Source organism: Myotis myotis, unplaced genomic scaffold (assembly GCF_014108235.1).
Source record: "Myotis myotis isolate mMyoMyo1 unplaced genomic scaffold, mMyoMyo1.p scaffold_m19_p_11, whole genome shotgun sequence".
Lineage (NCBI taxonomy): Eukaryota > Metazoa > Chordata > Mammalia > Chiroptera > Vespertilionidae > Myotis > Myotis myotis.
In genome coordinates, this window is record NW_023416315.1 from 12,257,736 (window position 1) to 12,277,786 (window position 20,051).

General features: G+C 39.8%; 1 protein-coding gene across 4 annotated transcripts in view; it reads left to right on the forward strand.

Moving 5' to 3' along the window:
* COG5 (component of oligomeric golgi complex 5) overlaps positions 1-20,051 on the forward strand; it is a 193,512-nt gene that overhangs the window by 80,008 nt on the left and 93,453 nt on the right. For 3 of the 4 annotated variants that reach the window (XM_036327523.1, XM_036327526.1, XM_036327525.1), the window contains one exon: positions 13,564-13,694. In XM_036327523.1, the coding sequence (XP_036183416.1) occupies positions 13,564-13,694 (131 nt within the window). Of the gene's footprint in view, positions 1-11,437; positions 11,688-13,563; positions 13,695-20,051 lie in introns of those variants that run through there. The other variant, XM_036327527.1, reaches the window with a different exon arrangement.

A 20,051-nucleotide genomic window follows, 5' to 3' on the forward strand; every position in this document is an offset into this window, starting at 1 on the left:
GACCACCAGAGGGCAGCTCCTGCATTGAGCGTCTGCCCCCTGATGGTCAGTGTGTGTCATAGTGACCAGTCATTCCCAGTCCTTCGGCTGTTAGGGTCAGTTTGCATATTACCCTTTTACTATATAGGATAGAGGCCTGGTGCACGGGTGGGGCCGGCTGGTTTGTCCTGAAGGGTGTCCCGGATCAGGGTGGGGGTCCCGCTGGGGTGCCTGCCCAGCCTGGGTGAGGGCCTGATGGCTGTTTTCAGGCTGGTCACACCCCCTTCAGGGTGGGGGTCCCCACTGGGGTGCCTGACCAGTCTGAATGACGGGCTGATGGCTGTTTTCAGGCTGGTCACACCCCCTTTATGGTGGGGGTCTCTACTGGGGTGCCTGGCCAGTCTGGATGAGGGGCTGAGGGCCGTTTTCAGGCTGGCTGGTGACTGAAGCTCCCAGCCTCTCTTTTTTTTTTTTTTTTTTTTTTTTATTCTGGGATTTATTTACCTTCAATAATTGAAACTTCATTGCCATCACTGGAGCTAAGAGCCAGCTCCTGCTCGCTCCAGCTCTGTGGGCGTGGCCTGCTGAAAGCAGGTATCTGGGGTTTGTTTAGCTTCTATAATTGAAACTTTGTTGCTTTCAGAGCTCAGAGCTGGGCTGCGGCAGGCGGGGAACCTTGGCTTCTTACATCACTGGAGCAAGCAAGCTTCCTGCTCGCTTCAGCTGCGTGGCTGCCGGCCGCCATCTTGGTTGGGTTAATTTGCATATCGTGCTGATTAGCCAATGGGAGGCGTAGCGAAGGTATGGTCAATTACCATGCTTGTCTATTATTAGATAGGATAGACTAGAGGCCCAGTGCCCCAAAATTCATGCACTGGTGGTGGGGGTCCCTCAGCCCAGCCTGCCCCTCTCACAGTCCAGAAGCCCTCAGGGGATGTCCTACTGACACTTCTGCGGGAGGTGACCGGGCCAATCACGGGAAGGCGCCACACCCATCACCATGCCGCTGCTGCCACTGCCAGCCGCTGTGGCTGCCTGCCCTCGGCCCTCACAGCTGCCACGGCCGCCTGCCCTAAGCCCTCACAGCCTCCGTGGCTTTGTCTGGAAGGACATCTGGCTGTCCGGTCTAATTAGCATATTATGCTTTTATTATTATAGATTATTGGATCTACTATCTACCCAAATGGTGTGTAACTCTAAATTATCTCTCTCTTGGTGACAGAATTCATGCTATAACTTTCCACATTTCTCTTTTTCATTTTAGATGAAATTGGTTTAAATAGCAGGCAAGACCATATTTCTAGATGGTAAAATGTAGCCTGAGGCATATATGTGAAATAGAGAACATTGTTGATATGCTTTTGGCCTGATGTTTTCCTTGAGGAGAAATATATATATATATATATTCTCCTATATAATAAAGAGGTAATATGCAAATTGACCATCACTCCAACACACAAGATGGCCGCCCCCATGTGGGCACAAGATGGCCAGCAGGGGAGGGCAGTTGTAGGCCATCAGGCCTGCAGGGGAGGGCAGTTGGGAGGGACCAGGCCTGCAAGGGAGGGCTGTTGGTGGTGACCAGGCCGGCAGAGGAGGGCAGTTGGGGGAAACCAGGCCTGCAGGGGAGGGCAGTTGGGAGCGACCAGGCCTGCAGGGGAGGGCAGTTGGGGGTGACCGGGCTGGTAGAGGAGGGCAGTTGGGGGGGACCAGGCCTGCAGGGGAGGGCAGTTAGGCATCGATCAGGCTGACAGGGGAGTGGTTAGGGGGTGATCAGCCTGGCAGGCAGAAGCGGTTAGGGGCAATTAGGCAGGCAGGCGAGCAGTTGGGAGCCAACAGTCCTGGATTGTGAGAGGGATCCCAGATTGGAGAGGGTGCAGGCTGGGCTGTGGGACACGGCTCCCTCCCTCCCCTCTCTCCCCCCGGCCCCCCGCACAAATTTCTTGCACCGGGCCTCTAGTATGTGTGTGTGTGTGTATTAGAAGTTTTATTCTTTTAAACACCTGCAGATTATTCATTGCACCTCCATCCATATCCTGATTATTTCTTCTTCAGAGCCAGATTCCTAGTCCTTTAAATTGTGCAAGATTTCCTTTCTTTATCAAATATCACATTTACTCAGTTCATGGTTCATAATTTGGTATATAGAGAAAAATTCTTATTAAACTAACATGGTAGACTTATCATTTTGAGGAGTATTTTTATATTTCAAAAGTTCACAAATTTTACTAAATAAATCCCTGATTGATAGAATTTAAAGTGTTTTAGTGAAGTGAATAACTTTGGGCAGTGCGGGAGATTTTTGAGCATTAGTCATTAAAACTTAGCACATATGGTCTAAGTAAATGCCAGAAGAAATACAAGCAACATGCTATGAAAATTCAGGAGGTAGATAAATTATTTACAGTTTGGGAGAGTAGGAAGGATGTTATGGGTGTAGTTAGCACTAAAGATAGGATTTTAGTGGGATGTTTGGAAATTGGAAAGGTGCAAGCATTTAGGGTTGGGGGTCATAGTATTTGAGTTTGACCAAAATTTAAGCTCTGGATTATTGGTTAAATATAGTGGATTGAATACACACCTTTATTTCTGCATCTGCTTGAAATCCAGTACAATGACAGTAAAAACATAAAAAGGTATAAATCCACAATGACAAAGATTGCAAAAGAAAGAGATACAGCAGAAGAGAAATTAGCAGAATTTTGGAATGTGGAAAGCAGATCAGTGAGGGTTAATTGGTTTATTAAGGAGTAGTCAGTGGAAACAGAAATACCTGCAAAGGGAGAAGCCAAGAAGAAGCATGTCACCCATGGAATTCTGGAAGGGCTCAGAGCATCACAGGCTCTTGAGGATGGGATAGAGAATGGTACTAAAATGGGGATGCCTCTAGTTATAGATATAAAAGGCTAATATGCTAAGTGTTTGTCCGACCAGCAGCTATGACATGCACTGACCACAAGGGGGCAGATGCTGAACGTAGGAGGCTGCCAAGTGCAGTGACTTGGCAGCAGCGGTTCTCGGGTGACGCACCCCAGAACCAAAGAGGAGGAAGCCCGATTCCTCACGGGGCCACATGATTCCATCTTCGGCTGTGGGTTATGTTGTTGCTGGGGCACTGTTGGCCCAAATCTGGTTTACTGCACACTTGCATTTGCGTTGCACACCCTTTGTGACAGTAACTTTGTAGAGTGCCCTCTCTCACTCCAGGACCCCTTGGGGGATGTTGGAGAGCCGGTTTCAGCCTGATTCCCGCAGACCAAGCCGAGGGATCCCACCTGCCGTAGGGACCCCACTCACTCTGCAGATGCCCTTTGAGCCACAGTGCCACTCCAGGTGTGGCCGGCCAGGGAGGGACCATGGGAGGTTGGCTCCAGGGTGTGTCCGGCCCGTCTTGACAAGTCCCACCCCACCAGCCACCTTCTAACTAAGTTCCTTTCAGTGTGCACAAATCTGTGCACCAGGTCAGTAGTCTATCATGATAATGGCCACAAATAAATTTGCTCATTGTGTGTGTGTGTGTGTGTGTGTGTATGTGTAATTAATAAAGAAAACTACTGTTTTCTTCCCTGTCTTTCTAACCTTTTTTTCTTTCTGCTCCTTACTGAGTACACTAATATACATACTCTTCTTTGCTTTTTTTTTTTTTCTTCACCTGGAGGAAGGACTAAAACTAGACTGTCTTATAGCTATTAGAAGTTTTAATTCTCTTATTGATTTCTGCAGAAAAGGTTAGAATTAAGACAGATTTGCCCTAACCGGGTTGGCTTAGTGGATAGAGCATCGGCCTGCGGACTGAAGGGTCCCAGGTTCGATTCCGGTCGGGGGCATGTACCTTGGTTGCGGGCACATTTTCAGTAGGGGTTGTGCAGGAGGCAACTGATCGATGTTTCTCTCTCATCTATGTTTCTAACTCTCTATCTCTCTCCCTTCCTCTCTGTAAAAAATCAATAAAATATATATTAAAAAAAGTTTTAAAAAAGAATTAAGACATTTAATTTTCTGATAATTATTTCAAACAAGTATTTATAGATGTTCTCCTATGTCCTAGATATCGCAGTAAGCATTAGGGATAAAATAGCCAAATTTCTGTTCTCAATGAGATTACAAAAACATTTTATGGTGTAATTTGTCAAATAAATACATATATGGTACTGTTTACTAATACGGACAGTACTGAGGGAGGAGAAGGTTTATGCAGGAAATAATTAGTTTTGGCTATATTAAATTCGAGATACTTTTTAAAAAATTGATTTCAGAGAAGAAGGGAGAGGGAGAGAGAGGTAGAAACATCAATGATGAGAGAGAATCATTGACTGGCTGCCTCCTGCATGCCCCCTACTGGGGATCGAGCCTGTAACCCAGGCATGTGCCCATGACCAGAATCGAACCCGGGACCCTTCAGTCCACAGGCTGATGCTCTATCCACTGAGTCAAACCAGCTAGGTCTGAGTTGCCTGTTAAGCTGTCCAAGAGGAGATGATATGTAAGATATGGAATTCATGGGGGAGGTTGAGGCTGCAAATACAAATTTGAGCTCAGAGAGCTAGAGACCGAGCTCGTTCCCAGCAGACACATCGGCCTCTTTCCTTGTCCCTTGTCCATAACCTCTCCCTTTGCAGTTCACTTTATGAAACTTGGATACTGACTCTCCTTCTCCTCCTCTTCCTTCTGCTCTTCCTCCTCCTCTTGTCCTCTCCTCCTTTTCCCCAGCCTATCTCATTTTAAAAATATCATTTTGGCCCAGCACTTTCTCTTTCGCCCAGTTTTTCAGATTCTGGTAAAGTACAACCCATTTTCATTATACCCTCATTCAACCTCCCTTGCAAACAAAAATAAACAATATCTAAAAGCTTAAGCAATATAAGTTTAATACTAACATTAACTTTAAAATAGAAAAATTTGGGTCCCTCTCTTCCTCTCAGATGTCCCCACAGGCTTTATGTGCCACACTCACTGACTTTCCTTCTGGAGCACTGCAGGCTGGTTTCTGCATGGAGCAGACATTGCCAGTCCCCAGCACACATCCCCAGCAAGGCCTTCCATTAACTGCCGTTAGCCATGGAAGACCACCGTGCCTTCGAGCAGTGGGACACAAGTGCCAGGGAGCAGTCCTCACCACTGCTGACAGGTACTGGGGGACACATACCCCAGCTCCCTTGCTCCCTGGTGGGTAACTCAGGTATAGGCTCTGCACTGTTTCCCAAAGTGTCTCTGAGACATTCAGCTCTAGTCACCTACAATGGAGCTGGCTTGATAAAATATCCTTCCTTATGTCCTTTTTTATTGATTTTGCTCCCCTGCTCCCTTACTCATTGTTCTTGCATTTCTCAAATAAACCACTGTCACACACACAGAAAAAGGAAAGAAAGGTATTTTTTCTTTGTGTGTGTGTGTGTGTGTGTAGATATACATACAACATTTGCCAGTTTAACCATTTTTAAGTGTATAGCACTTATGGCATTAAGTACTTTTACATAGTTGTTCAACCATTACCACCATCACTCTTGAGAAACCTTTCATCTCCCCAACCTGAAACTCTACCCATTCAACACTGTCAATTCTCCCTGCTCCCTCCTCCCCCACTTTACTTTCTGTCTCTATGAATTTGACTACCCCAGATACCAAATATGTGTGGAATTATACAATACTTGTCCTTTTGTGACTGGCTTATTTATTTCACTTAGTATAATGTCTTCATGGTTCATCCACCTTGAAGCATATGTCAGAATTTCCTTTTTAAGGCTGAATAATAGCCCATTATACATTTAAACCACATTTTTTTATCCATTAATCTTTTGATGAACACTTGGGTTGCTTCCATCCTTTATTGTGAATAATGCCGCTCTGAACATCAGTGTACAAATATCTGTTCAGGTTCCTGCTTTCAAATCTTTTGGGTATATACTAATTTAAAATTTGGTGAATCACATGGTAATTCTATGTTTAATCTTTTGGCGAACTGCCCAACTGTTCTCCACAGATGCTGCCCCATTTTATAGTTCCACCAGCAATGCACAAGGTTTCCAGTTTTTCCATATTCTCTTCAGCACTTTTTTTTTTTAAGTTGTGGTAAAAACATACATAACAGCTACAATCTTATCCATTTTTAAGTTTATAGTTTCATAGTGTTCACTGTGTTTACAGGATTGTACAAACTAAAACTGTACTCAAATGGACAGCAACTTCTCATTTTCATCTCCCCCAGTGCCTGGCAACCACTGTGTTTTTATGAGTTTGACTACTTTAGATACCTTATATAAGTGAAATTATACAGTATTTGTCATTTTGTGGCTGGCTTATTTCACTTAGCATAATGTCTTCAAGTTACCTCCATGTTGTAGCATGTAATAGGATTTCCTTTTTTATGACTGAATAGTATTCTGTTCTATGTACACACCACATTTTCCTTATCTAGTCATCTGTCAGTGGATATTTGGGTTGATTCCATCTCTTGGCTATTGTGAATAATGCTATGGTGGACATGGGTTTGCAAATATCTCTTCAAGATTGTATTTTCTTCCTCCTCTTCTTTTCTTTTCTTTCTTTTCTTTTTTTTTTTTTTTTTTGGCTAATCCTTACCAGAGGATATTGTTTCCATTGATTTTTTTAGAGAGAGTGGAAGGGAGGAAGGGGGAGAAAAGAGAAAAAGAAACAAACATCCATGTGAGAGAAACACATGCTCCCTGACCTGGGACAGGGATTGAACCTGCAACCCCAGTACATGCCCTTGACCAGGAATTGAACCCACAATGCTTCAGTATGTGGGCTGATGTTGTAACCATTGACCCACACTGGCCAGGGCTTCAAGATTGTGTTTTCAGTTCTTTTGAGTGTAGGACCAGAAATGGGATTGCCAGATCATATGGCAATTCTATTTTAATTTTTGTGTGGAATTCCCATGGTGTTTTCTATAGCAGCAGCACCATTTTACATTCCTACCCCAGTGCCTAAGGGTTCCAATTTCTCCACATCCTCTCCAACACTAACTATTTTATTTTATAGTGACCATCTTAATTGGTGTGAGGTGCTAGCTCATGGTTTGATTTTGCATTTCTCTAGTGATTAATGATGTTGAACATCTTTTCATATGCTTGTTGGCCATTTGTGTTTCATCTTTGAAGAACTGTCTACTCAAGTGCTTTGCCCATTTTAAAATTGAGTTATTTGTGTTGTTTTGTGTGGTTTTTGTTGTTGTTGTTGTTGTTGTTGTTGAGTTTTAGGAGTTCTTTACATATTCTGAATAATAACCCCTTTTTGCATATATGATTTGCAAATGTTTTCTCCCATTCTGTAGGTTGCCTTTTCACTTTATTCCACTGTATACTTTGATGCATAGAAGTTTTCAATTTCATGTAGTCCAGTTTTGTCAATTTTACTTCCATTGCCTATGTATTTGAAGTCATATCCAAGAAATCATTGTCCAATCCGGTCATGAAGTTTTATTTTATGGTGTGTGTGTTTTTTTTCCCCTGAAAATTTTTATACTTTTAGCTCTTTCTTTTATTTAGGCCTTTAATCCATTTTAAGATCATTGTTTTTTAAAATCTATTTCCAGTTTCTTTTTTAAAAATATGTTTTTATTGATTTTAGAGACAGAGGAAGGAAAAGAGAGAAACATCGATCAATTGGTTACCTCCCATATGCACCCCAACTAGGGATCGAACAGACAACCTGGGTATGTGCCCTGGACAAGAATCAAACTGGCATGGAGCAATGCTCAAACAACTGAGCCACATAGGCCAGGGCTTGAGATAATTGTGTTTAATAAAAGGCTCATAGGCAAATTGTCCCCTCGGGAGTTTCGGAGATTGGGAGTTCGATCACTGGCTATGATGTGTGCTGACCACCAGGAGGCAGCATGGAACATAGCTGGCTACCAGCAGCAGTGGCAGGGTGCTGAGGGAGTGAGGGAAGGAGGAGCGGGGAACCTGATTGGCCCTGATCGCCAGCCAGGCCTAGGGACCCTACCAGTGCATGAATTTCATGCACTGGGCCTCTAGTTTTTGTATGTGGTATAAGGTGAGGGCCCAACTTCATTCTTCTGCATGTAGATATTCTGTGCTCCTAATTCTATTTGTTGAAAACACTATCCTTTCTTATTTGATGGTCTTGGTACCCTAATCTTGATAAAAATCATTTGACCATATATGCAAAGGTTTATTTTGTGCTCTCTGTTTTATTCCACTGGTTTATATATCTGTCTTTATGCCAGCATCATAGTTTTTATTACTGTAGCTTTGTAATAAGTTTTTCTTGAAATCAGGAAGTATGAGACCTTCAATTTTGTTCTTTTTTTTCAATATTGTTTTGGCTATTCAGGAGATTCCATATGAATTTTAAGATGACCTTTTCTGTTTCTGCAAAAAATGCCATTGGGATTTTCACTAGGGATTGCATTAAATCTGTAGATCACTTTGAGTAATATTTTATCTTAACTATTTCATTCTTCTAATCCATGAACATCAGATATCTTTCCATTTCTTTATGTCATCTTTAATTTCTTTCTGCAGTGTTCTTTAGTTTTCAGAGTACAAGTCTTTTGTCTTCTTGGTTAAGTTAATTCCTAAGTATTTTATTCTTTTTGATGCTATTTATTGTAAATGGGATTGTTTTCTTAATTTCCTTTTCAGATTGTTCATTGTGATTGTATAGAAAGGCAGTGATTTTTATTTGTTAATTCTGTATCCTGCAGCTTTCCTGAATTCATTTATTATTTTTAACATTTTTTTGTGTGTGGAATCTTTAGTGGTTTTTTTATATACGATCATTTGTCTGTGAGCAGAACTAATTTTATTTATTTATTTCCAATTTAGATGTCTTTTATTCCTTTCCTACGTAATTCTTCTGGCTAGGACTTCCAGTACTATGTTGAATACCTTTTGTGTGTGTGTGGCCGTGGGGGTGGGGGGGGGAGGGAGTCCTTGGTTAACTAAAATGTTACACCAACACTATTGCCTTTTAGTATATGTCCTTGCCTTCAGTACTATACTCATGTTATCATTATTAGTTTCAATATCCTTAGATTATATCCCCAGTGGATTGGATGGTTCCATTTTAAGTGTGTGCGTGTGTGATCAGTTATTTTTGGATTGCCAACATGGTTTGGAGCCTGGCATATTTTGCTGTCTTAAATTTTATTTTATCCTAGGAATGTTTTCTCTCATTTCCTTATGCTTAATTTTTCAACTTAACCATAAAACAGCTATTTTTGTAGCACACTTGGGTTTTTTCACTTGACATATTCTCCTTGATGATTCTTTTTTCACCTGATATTTTAATGCTTATGCTAAAGTGTATATGGCGGTAATAAATCTGATTTCTGAGACTTACTTTAAAAAGCTTCAGCAAAACAAACAAACAGTGGAGTTTGGGGTATAAACAAAATAGGATTGGTAAATGATGAGAGTTGTTGAAACTCAGTAATAGGGTACTGTGGTCTCATTTGACCATTTTATATTCTTTTTTGAAATTTTTATAATAAAATGTTAAAGCAAACCCACATTTACTGGTTGAAATAACATTTCTTTAAGTTCTATGTATAGAGGTTGACCTTTATTTAAGTCAGTATTTGGAAATAATAGGACTTTTTAAGGTACTAACAATACCTGATGTTACCAGAATAAAAAGACTGTATTTATGCCCTGGCAGGGAAGCTCAGTTGTTTGGAGCGTCCTCTCACTACACCAAGGTTATGAGTTTGATCTCTGGTCGAACCAATGAGTGAGTGGAACAACTGACCGATATTTCCCTCCCTCTGACCCTCCGCCCCTCCATCCCTCCCTCCCTCTTTCTGTAAAAATCAATCAATCAATGATAAAAATGTATAAAAACTATATTTCATGTATTATATTCTCTGTACTTCAGTGGATTTTCCCTCTTATTATTTTGAAAAATATTATACTAGAGAAAAATTGAAAACAAATAATAAAGTGAATAAATACTCTTTACCCATACCTACATCTACCAATTATAAAAATTTGGTCATGTCTATAGATATTCTTTATAGATATCCTCACTGATTTTCTGTGTGCCTTATCTATCAATTATTGAAAAAAGGACATAAATATCTAGCTATAACTAGAGCTTTTTCTGTTTCATTTTTGTTTGTTTTTGCAACATGTATATTGAACTATGTTATTATGTGCAGAAACACTTAGGATAAACAGTGTGGTGATTTTGGGGGAGGGGATAGATGGAGGTGGAAGAGGGAAAATTAAAATTTTTTAAAATTAAATTCATGCCCTACATTACTTTTAAGACCAGCCATCAGAATCAATTTGTTCATAATTTGTTAATATTTCTAGCAAGGTTGTTTAAAATACTATAAATAATAGATGCATACATTAAAATAAAAAATACACATTTTGTGCCTAATTTAATGCCTTCCACATGCCAGGTCTTCAAAAAGTACAGTTTTTATTATTGGAATCACCATTATCATCTGAAGTTTTTGGCTCCAATCCCTAGATGTGTTTCACAGAGAGCAAGAGCAGATGTAAAAAAAAACTTGAACACTGATAATGATTGTATGACAGATAAACAGGAGGGGAAAATTGAGTGTTATCCCTCCATTCCCCTTGTGGAGAGGGGGTGAGGTGGTGTTGCTACATTTGTTTTCTGTTACTTCCCCCCTACCCATTGAAAAGCAGGTTTGCAGAATAATCAGAAAATAATATGACTCTCACTCCAACCCCCCCTCCCCACGGCCCCCAGAACCCTTTGTACTCTAAATCTAGCTTGTCTTTAGGTTATTTCTTAGAGTAAATGATTAAAAATATAGTGTTGATAAGCAAGGGGAAGGAAGTGGGAGAGGGAAGTGATTAGATCATGTGATATGTGCCATTTTTATTTTTAAAAAGTATTGGGATTAATTATTTATATTTGTTTCTCCCTTGTTAGATTGTAGACCCTGTGAGGACATTAATAGCATTTACTTTTTCTTTTGTTCCCATAGCACCTGGAATAATGTACATTTTATTGTATTGTTCAATGTATCTTTCAAAGTTAACTTTGTGCTTTTTCTTTCTATTTTATTTTATTTTTTAAAAAATATATTTTATTGATTTTTTACAGAGAGGAAGGGAAGGAGATAGAGAGTTAGAAACATCCATGAGAGAGAAACAGCGACTAGCTGCCTCCTGCACACCCCCTACTGGGGATGTGCCCGCAACCAAGGTACATGCCCTTGACCAGAATTGAACCTGGGACCCTTCAGTCTGCAGTCCGATGCTGTATCCACTGAGCCAAACCGGTCAGGGTTTTCTTTCTATTTTAGATTTTCTACTTGTGGTCAGAATTTATATCCTATTCATTTCTGTGTGTTTGTGACTTATAAATGATTGATACTCAATAAATGGGTTGAATGAACGATTTAAAGTGTCTTCAGAGTTATAGGTCAGCATTCATAAGAATAAAGCAACTTTTGGCTTTACTTATCTCTATGAATTTATAACTGGAAAATACCTTAGGGTTTAAATATTCTGGATCTTTAATTTTCAAATGAAGTAACTGGTACCAAAGATTGTAAGACTTATACAATTCAGAAACATATGGTAGAGGTAAAGTTAGAAACCATCCCTATCTCTTACTCATGGTGCTTTTCTTTCTTTGTTTTTACTTAATTGTGATATTTTTCTTCTATAGGAAACAAATAGAAAAGAAACAAGTTTATAACCAGCTTCAAAGAAAAATAATATTTTCTATAGACTGTATGTCCAGTTTGGTTCTATGTGTTCTAGTATGTGTTTTCAGAGTATACATAGCATTTCCTCACTGATCATTACCACACTGCGGTCAAATAGAATTTTCTCAAAATTCTCTGAAAAATAAAATTTTAAATATCAGATTTAAAAATTTTTCCATGGATTATAATCCATCCCACATTTACTTAGTGGAAGTAGATAAGTATATAAAATATTTTGGCATTCATTAATTTATTTTTATTCTAATGATAGTCTTAAGAATTATGTAGGGCATAAATTTATTTTAAAATTTTTTAAATTTTATTTTTCAATTATACTTGACATTTAATATTTAGTGCCTGTGTAGGGCATGATTTTTAAATTATTGGTACTATAGATTTTAAAAAATGAGGCCAAATGAAACTATATCACTTAACTATGATCATCTAGAGAGTAAATTATGAACCCAAATGATTTATAGGTATTTTCTTTCCACTGTGGTAAGGCAGATATCCCTTTAGATATATACATTTTTTAAAAAAATTGTCATGGTTAAAGTACAGTTAACAATAACTACTATGCCATTTCCTTTTGTCCTCTTGGGTAGAACTAACGATAAGGTGTTCAATCAGCAGACATTCAAGTGCTGCTAAGCAGTTTGTATTATACTGGATGCTTTAATGTACTTTCACCTAGTCAGTGATGGCGAACCTTTTGAGCTCGGTCTGTCAGCATTTTGAAAAATCCTAACTTAACTCTGGTGCCATGTCACATATAAAAATTTTTTGATATTTGCAACCATCGTAAAACAAAGACTTATATTTTTGATATTTATTTTATATATTTAAATGCCATTTATCAAAGAAAAATCAACCAAAAAAATGAGTTTGTGTGTCACCTCTGACACACGTGTCGTAGGTTCGCCATCACTGACTTAGGTAGTAATTGTGACCCAATTTAAATAAGATCGGATGATATGTAGGAGTTAGGGATTATTTTAATGACTTAAAATTTAAAAATTCTAATTAAGGGAATGCAGTGAAAAACACATTTGATATTTTATTGAGTACCTAGAAAACGAAGTCCTCTATATAAATCAATTTTGTTATAAATAATTTATCTTAATAAAGTAGAAAATAAGAATTTTAGAATGGTGTCTAAGATACTTAATGAAACCTTAACCTTTATTTGTAGCATTTTAGTTACCTTACATATGCCTAAGATTAAGCCAAAAAATTTAATAATAAAAATTTCAAACTCTAAATATGCAGAGACAATTTTTATGAACATTTTGGTATATATATTTTTACACTTCTTGCTTTGTATAAATACTATAAATAAAGTTTATAGTATATAGCATTAAGTTCTCTTTGTAATTTTTTTCACTCAGTAATATGAATTTTTTTTTAGTGTAAGTAACTATTAGAACTACACGAATCCTGTAAACAGGAAGCATGCTAAGTTTTTTTCATAATTTGTTAATCATTCTCCAAATGTTGGACATTTATTTCAAATGCTATCTTACTATAGAGTACTTTTTTAAAGCAGTCTTGCAAATTGAAAATTTTTAAAGATCATCAGGTTATTTACTTGCATTAAGATAAATTTGACACTACTTTTTATATAATCTGTTCACATTACTTTGAATTTATGATAATCATAATTTCTACTCTTGCTTTACTAACTCCCTTATTTGGAACCTTTGGCTCTGGAATAAAATATTTATTGAGCAGAAAAGGTTTGGATATTTTTAAAAATACTTATATTTTAGAATACAGATTTTGAAATGGAGTAGTGTGCCGCAGCAAATTCATAGTACTTAGAACAAGTTAGACATGACGCTTTGATATTTTGATATGTACCTGACATTGAAATATTTAAATGTGTGTGTTTTTTTAAATAGATTATCTTTCTCAAGGAATAGATCTTTCTGGAATTGAAGTAATAGAAAATGATCTACTTTTTATTGCAAGAGCTCGACTTGAAGTGGAAAATCAAGCTAAGCGCCTCCTGGAGCAGGGTGTGGAGACTCAGGTATTAAAAATATCTATCGCCTTCTTAATGTGGAAAATATGTCAAAATACAGATTAACATTTAACTTTGCAATTACAAAAGTAATATGTTTTCATTTTATCACTGAAGAACTATAATTTGATTTGGAGAATAGAGCATAAAGTAAGTACAGGGAAAAGTTATTTGGTATAATTATTTAATTCTAAAAATAGATTCTCAGAGATTTATAACATAAAATGTATATAATCCTATACAATAAAAGCATAGTATGCAAATTGTTCACTCGACCAGGAGTTCCTTTCGGAGTTCAACCAGGGGGCAGGGCCAGGGGAAGGAAGGGAGACCCCTGGTGGTGGCAGGCAGCCGGGGGAAGGGAGGAAGTACCCAGCTGGCAGCTGGCAGCCGCTAGGGACCCTGGGCCTCTAGTACAAAGAATATTTTTATGTAATGTGTATATGTAAATGATAGTTAATATCTGGATTGAGAGGTGTTAGGAGGTTAATGGAAACCCAGATATGGCAACTATCTACCCCTGGAGGCTGTATTGGGGAGGGTTCAACAAAGGAATATGCTTGCTTTGCTCAAAGCACTGCTATTCATTTCAGCCTTTCAGCAGCCCAATAAGGTTGTTGTTATTATTTCTATATCAAAAATGAGGATGTTGAGAGTTTAAATAATTTTTCCCATTTTAATTATTTATGTTTTAAATTAGAGTTGATGTACAATATTATATTAGTTTCAGGTGTACAACCCAATGATTAGACATTTATATAACTTACAAAGTGATCTCCCCAATAAATCTAGTACCCATCTGACATCATGCATACTTATTAGAATACTAGAGGCCCGGTGCACAAAAATTTGTGCACTCGGCGGGGAGGGGGGTCCCTCAGCCCGGCCTCTGCCCTCTCGCAGTCTGGGACCCCTCAGGAGATAACGACCTTCTGGCTTAGGCCTGCTCCCAGGTGGCAGAGGGCAGGCCCAATCCCTAGGTGCAGCCCCTGTTTGGGCTCAGAGCAGGGCCGATTGGGGAGTTGGGGCACCGCCCCCTGTCATGCACAGAGCAGGGCAGATTGGGAGGTTTTGATGCCACCCTCAGTCACGCTCAGGGTAGGGCCGATTGGGGGGTTGGGGCACCGCCCCCTGTCACACTCAAGGCAGGGTCGATGGGCTGGTTGCGAGCGCCACCACCTGTCACGCACAGAGCAGGGCCCATCAGGGGGGTTGGGGCTCTGTACCCTGTCATGCACAGAGCAGGGCCAGTCAGGGGGTTGGGGCGCTGCCCCATGTCACGCACAGAGCAGGGCCCATCATGGGGGTTGGGGAGCTCCCCCCCATCAGGCACAGAGCAGGGCTGATCAGGGGGTTGGGGTGCCTTCCCCTGTCACGAACAGAGCAGGTGGATAGGGAGGTTGTGGCCCCGCCCCCTGTCATACACAGAGCCGCAGGGCGGTCAGGGGGTTTGGGCGCTGCCCCCTGTCACTCTGATCCCGGTGCTGGGAGGCCTCGCGGCTCCGCTGATCCCGGTGCTGGGAGGCATATTACCCTTTTACTATATAGGATAGAGGCCTGGTGCATGGGTGGGGCTGGCTGGTTTGCCCTGAAGGGTGTCCTGGATCAGGGTGGGGGTCCCCACTGGGGTGCCTGGCCAGCCTGGGTGAGGGGATGATGGCTGTTTGCAGCTGGTCACACACCCTTCAGAGTGGGGGTCCCCACTGGGGTGCCTGGCTAGTCTGGGTGAAGGGCTGAGGGCTGTTTTCAGGCTGACTGAAGCTCCCAACTGCTCCTTTTTTTCTTTTTTCTTTTTTTTATTCTGGGCCAGCTTTAGCACTGGCTCCAGCTCTGAGGCCTCTCCTGCTGAAAGAAGGTATCTGGTTTGTTTGCGTTCTATAATCGAAACTCTGTATCAACTCCAGCTCTGAGATCCAGGGCTTGCTGAAAGCAGGTTTCTGGGGTTTTGTTTAGCTTCTATATTTGTTATAATGTTTCTTAAACTGCAAGCTCAGAGGCCGGCAAGGCAGGCGGGGAACGTTGGAGTCCTCCGTCACTGAAGCCTCATGTTAGTTTCAAGCTGTCCTGCTGCTGGCCGCCATCTTGGCTGGCAGTTAATTTGCATGTCTCTCTGATTAACCAATGGGAAGGGTAGCGGTCATACGCTAATTACCATGTTTCTCTTTTATTAGATAGGATTATTGACTATATTCTCTAGGCTGTACTTTACATCTCCATGATGTTGTTTATCTATCAATTTGTACTTCTTAACCCTTTCTCCTTTTTCATCCATCTATTTTATTTTACTTTATTTTTTATCAGAGATCATAAAAAGAGTGATTTTCAATTTTTATTATTCCTCTAATCATTAGCTGTGATTCTTTTGTAAAAAGTAATTTTCACTCATCAACTAAGGATACTTGGTTACCCTGAATGCAGTTTTAAAAAAATTATGGATAAATATTAAAATTTGCACTTTCATTAAAATGTTTATACTACCCAAAGCAATCTACAGATTAAATGCAATTCCTATCAAGATACCAGTGTTGTATTACACAGAACTAGAACAATTATTTCAAAATTTTGGGACCACAAAAGACCCCGAATAGCAACAGGGATCTTGAGAAAGAAGAACAAAATTGGAGGAATCATATCAAACTATACTACAAGGCCACAGTAATCAAAACAGCATGGTACTGGCATAAAAACAGACATATAGATCAATGGAATAGAATAGAGAGCCCAGAAATAAACCCTAGTAAACACTAATTCAGAAGAATATATGTACCTCTGTGTTCATTGCAGGTATTATTATTTCTATATCAAAAATGAGGATGCTGCCAAAACCGGTTTGGCTCAGTGGATAGAGCGTCGGCCTGCGGACTGAAAGGTCCCAGGTTCGATTCCGGTCAAGGGCATGTACCTGGGTTGCGGGCACATCCCCAGTGGGGGATGTGCAGGAGGCGGCTGGTCGATGTTTCTCTCTCATCGATGTTTCTGACTCTCTATCTCTCTCCCTTCCTCTCTGTAAAAAATCAATAAAATTTAAAAAAAAAAAAAAATGAGGATGCTGAGAGTTTAAATAATTTATAATAGTCAAGTGCCGGGGTCCAACCCCAGCAGGTCCAGGGGTTCCCAAAGGCGTAGACGGAGTCGGCGAAGAAGGAAGGACACGGAGACAGTGTTCAGTTGATCAGCAGCCTAGCCAGGATCTCCAGCCAGGATCTCCAGCCAAGTTCTGGTCTGGATCTCCAGAGAGGTTCTGCTTTTTATTGTCTTGTTACATCCGTATTTATACCAGTTGATTTTAATCCTGTCAATTTCTATTCCAAAGGTTAGGGCGTTTCTTATCTCCATTCCAGGGAGTAAAGATTATGTAGCTTAAGCATGATTGTTTGTAGTTAAAGTGATTAACTACCCGCCTGGCACTTAGTTAAGGAGTTTCATCCCCTCCCTAACTTCAGGGAAAAATCCCTACCTGGGGAAACAACCTTTCTCGGAGAGGTGACCTTGGTTAAAACACACAGCACTAAGGGGAGCAAACATATTAAGAACAGTATGCCATATACGCCAGGTCCCTTGAAACATATGCTGTGCAGATGTTTCTTTCCTGCAGCGACTGTGTCAAGCAGCAAGGATGGACCCGCTTCCGACAGTCAAGATTTGAAAGCAGCCCAAGTATCCATCATAGATGAATGGATAAAAAAGCTGTGGTACATTTATACAATGAAATACTACACTGCCATGAAAAGGAGGAAATTTTTACCCTTTGTGATGGCATGCATGCACTTGGAGAACATATGCTAAGTGAAATAAGCCAGTCAGAGAAAGACAAGTACCATATGATTTCACTCATATGTGGAATTTAATGAACAAACTGAACTACCAAGCAAAATAGAGAGAGACCCATAGTTAGAGAACAGGCAGACAGTTCCGGTTGTGTGTGTGGGGGGGGGTGGGTGGGTGTTGGGGTGATGGTGGAGGGATTGAGAGAGAAAGAAGAACTTATGGACATGGACAACAATGTGGTGATTGAGTCGGGAGAGGGATGGGTGGAGGTAGAAGAGAGCATAGAGAGGATAAATGGTGATGGAAAAAAATATGATAAATATAAATGAATAAATGAATGAATGAATGAATGAATGAATTTCGCACTTTCATTACCAATTTACAGAGTAATGAGTTGATATAATAGTCACATCCAGTAGTAGCAAATGAGGCATTATTTTTTCTCTTTTGTTTTTCTTTCATTTTTTAAAAGTATTATTATGGACTCATGAATTTTTACATATTGTATTTCAATCAGTTTGGTGCTGGATGAGACTGCTAGAGTTGTAGCAAGAAGCTAGACTAACAGTGGCTTATCCAAGTAGATATTTAGATGTGGGTGGCGGCAACATTGTTCCAGCTATTCAACAAGGATTCAGTCTTTCTTTCCACTCTGTCATCTTTAGTGTCCTCTTAACTTGTCATGTCATAGTCACAAGATAACTGTCGCACCCCTAGATATTATGTTCATATTCAAGGTGTGGAGATGGGGCTGTGCCAGGGGACAGCCAGAAGGCAGTGTTACAAAAACCTTTTCTAAAATTGTCAACAGAGCTGTCCTTATGTCTCATGGGCCACATGTGGGTCATAGTGTCACCCCAGTTGTCAGGAGGACTGTGAAAGCAAGTATGTAGCAAAAATGAGCAGAATTGTCAACATTGGCTTAGGCCAGTGGTCGGCAAACTGCGGCTCGCGAGCCACATGCGGCTCTTTGGCCCCTTGAGTCTGGCTCTTCCACAAAATATCGACTTCTGCGCATGGGCCACAAAGTTTCAATCGCACTGTACGTTTGCGCCCGCACGTGGTATTTTGTGGAAGAGCCACACTCAAAGAGCCGCATGTGGCTCGCCAGCTGCAGTTTGCCGACCACTGGCTTAGGCTATTCATGAGCCATTGCCTGGGGCAGTGCACATTTTCACCCCTGAAGAAAATTAGGTTTTTACTAATAAGAAACAATAGGGGATTAACTAGTTATTCTTGCTGTAATATTTTTGGTAAAGCATGGAATGACTCGAATTTTAAAAATAAGCCATGTGTATGTATTTAACTCAAAATTTTATATTAAAAGATTAAGATTTGGGGCTTGACTTAATGTTTCATGATTAGTTTCATTGTCCTATAAAATTCATTTTATTATTGAACAGATTTTGGTGTCCTTGAAATATTACCTAATATTACCCAATATGATGAGATCCCATACAACAAAAGGTTGAGGGTTCGATTTCAGGTAAGGGCACATACCTAGGTTTCAAGTTCAATCCCCGCTTTGGACGAGTATGGGAGGCAACCAATTGATGTTTCTCTCTCACATCGATGTTTCTCTCTCTCTTCCTCTCTCTCTTTTTCTTTCTCTCTCACCATCCCCACACCCTTCCTCTCTCTAAAAATCAATTGAGAAAAAAAGACCCCCACCATATCCTTAGGTGAGGATTTAAAAAAAAAGAAATTTGGAAGTTAATATAATCCTTTTCCCCCTCCATATTGATTTTTCCTTTGCTGTCTTCTCCGTTTTCTTAGGGTCTCTCTGTGTTATCACTTCTTTTCTATAGACCCTTCTTCTTCCAAACCATGTTCACTTTCTTAATTATCCTCCTCTTCCTTTTTTCTCTCTCCTTTTCTCCTAGCCTTACTACAGCTCTTCATTTTTTTCTGCTTCTCTTTAAAATGAACTAGAGTAAAGCTGATTTTTGGTTGATAAGATCATATTATGCTATTAAATATCCTGCTTAGTCTCTTAATTTCATTTGGGTTATGTACTGTTGACTGCTGATTGTTAACAGGTTCTGAAATAATCACATTAGGTTAGCTGAGAAGTACATATCAAGCATTAATAGCTTCATGTTCCTGAATCAGAAAAGCCACTGGTGAGCTCTGAATCGAAACCAAGGTAGCTAATATAATTCTTGCTTTTAAATTACATTATTTAATGTGATTCTTTCTTCTTTTACTACATGTAATCTCCCATGCAGCTTCATTAAGTTTTCAGTGTTTTAGGCCTGCCATGCATGTATCATATTGTGATGTATGCACACAGATATTATAGTCTTAAATATTTTGTCCTGAAATTTGCCCGTTATGTATAAGGTGTTGTGAGTTTATTAATACCACTCTTGATAAACAAAATATTTGGATTTTAAACTCCCTCAATTATTGTGCATCATTAGGGGCTGTGCTTTTTAATCTTAAAATTCACCTGAAAGTCAGCCTAATTTTATTTAATATATATTCTACTGAGAGTGGTTTAAAGAATTAACCTGCTTTTTGTTAAAAATCTGTATCCTTCTTATGCTTTCTTTTTCTTTTCTTTTTTTTTCTTTCTTTTTTTTTTAGCAGTAAGGA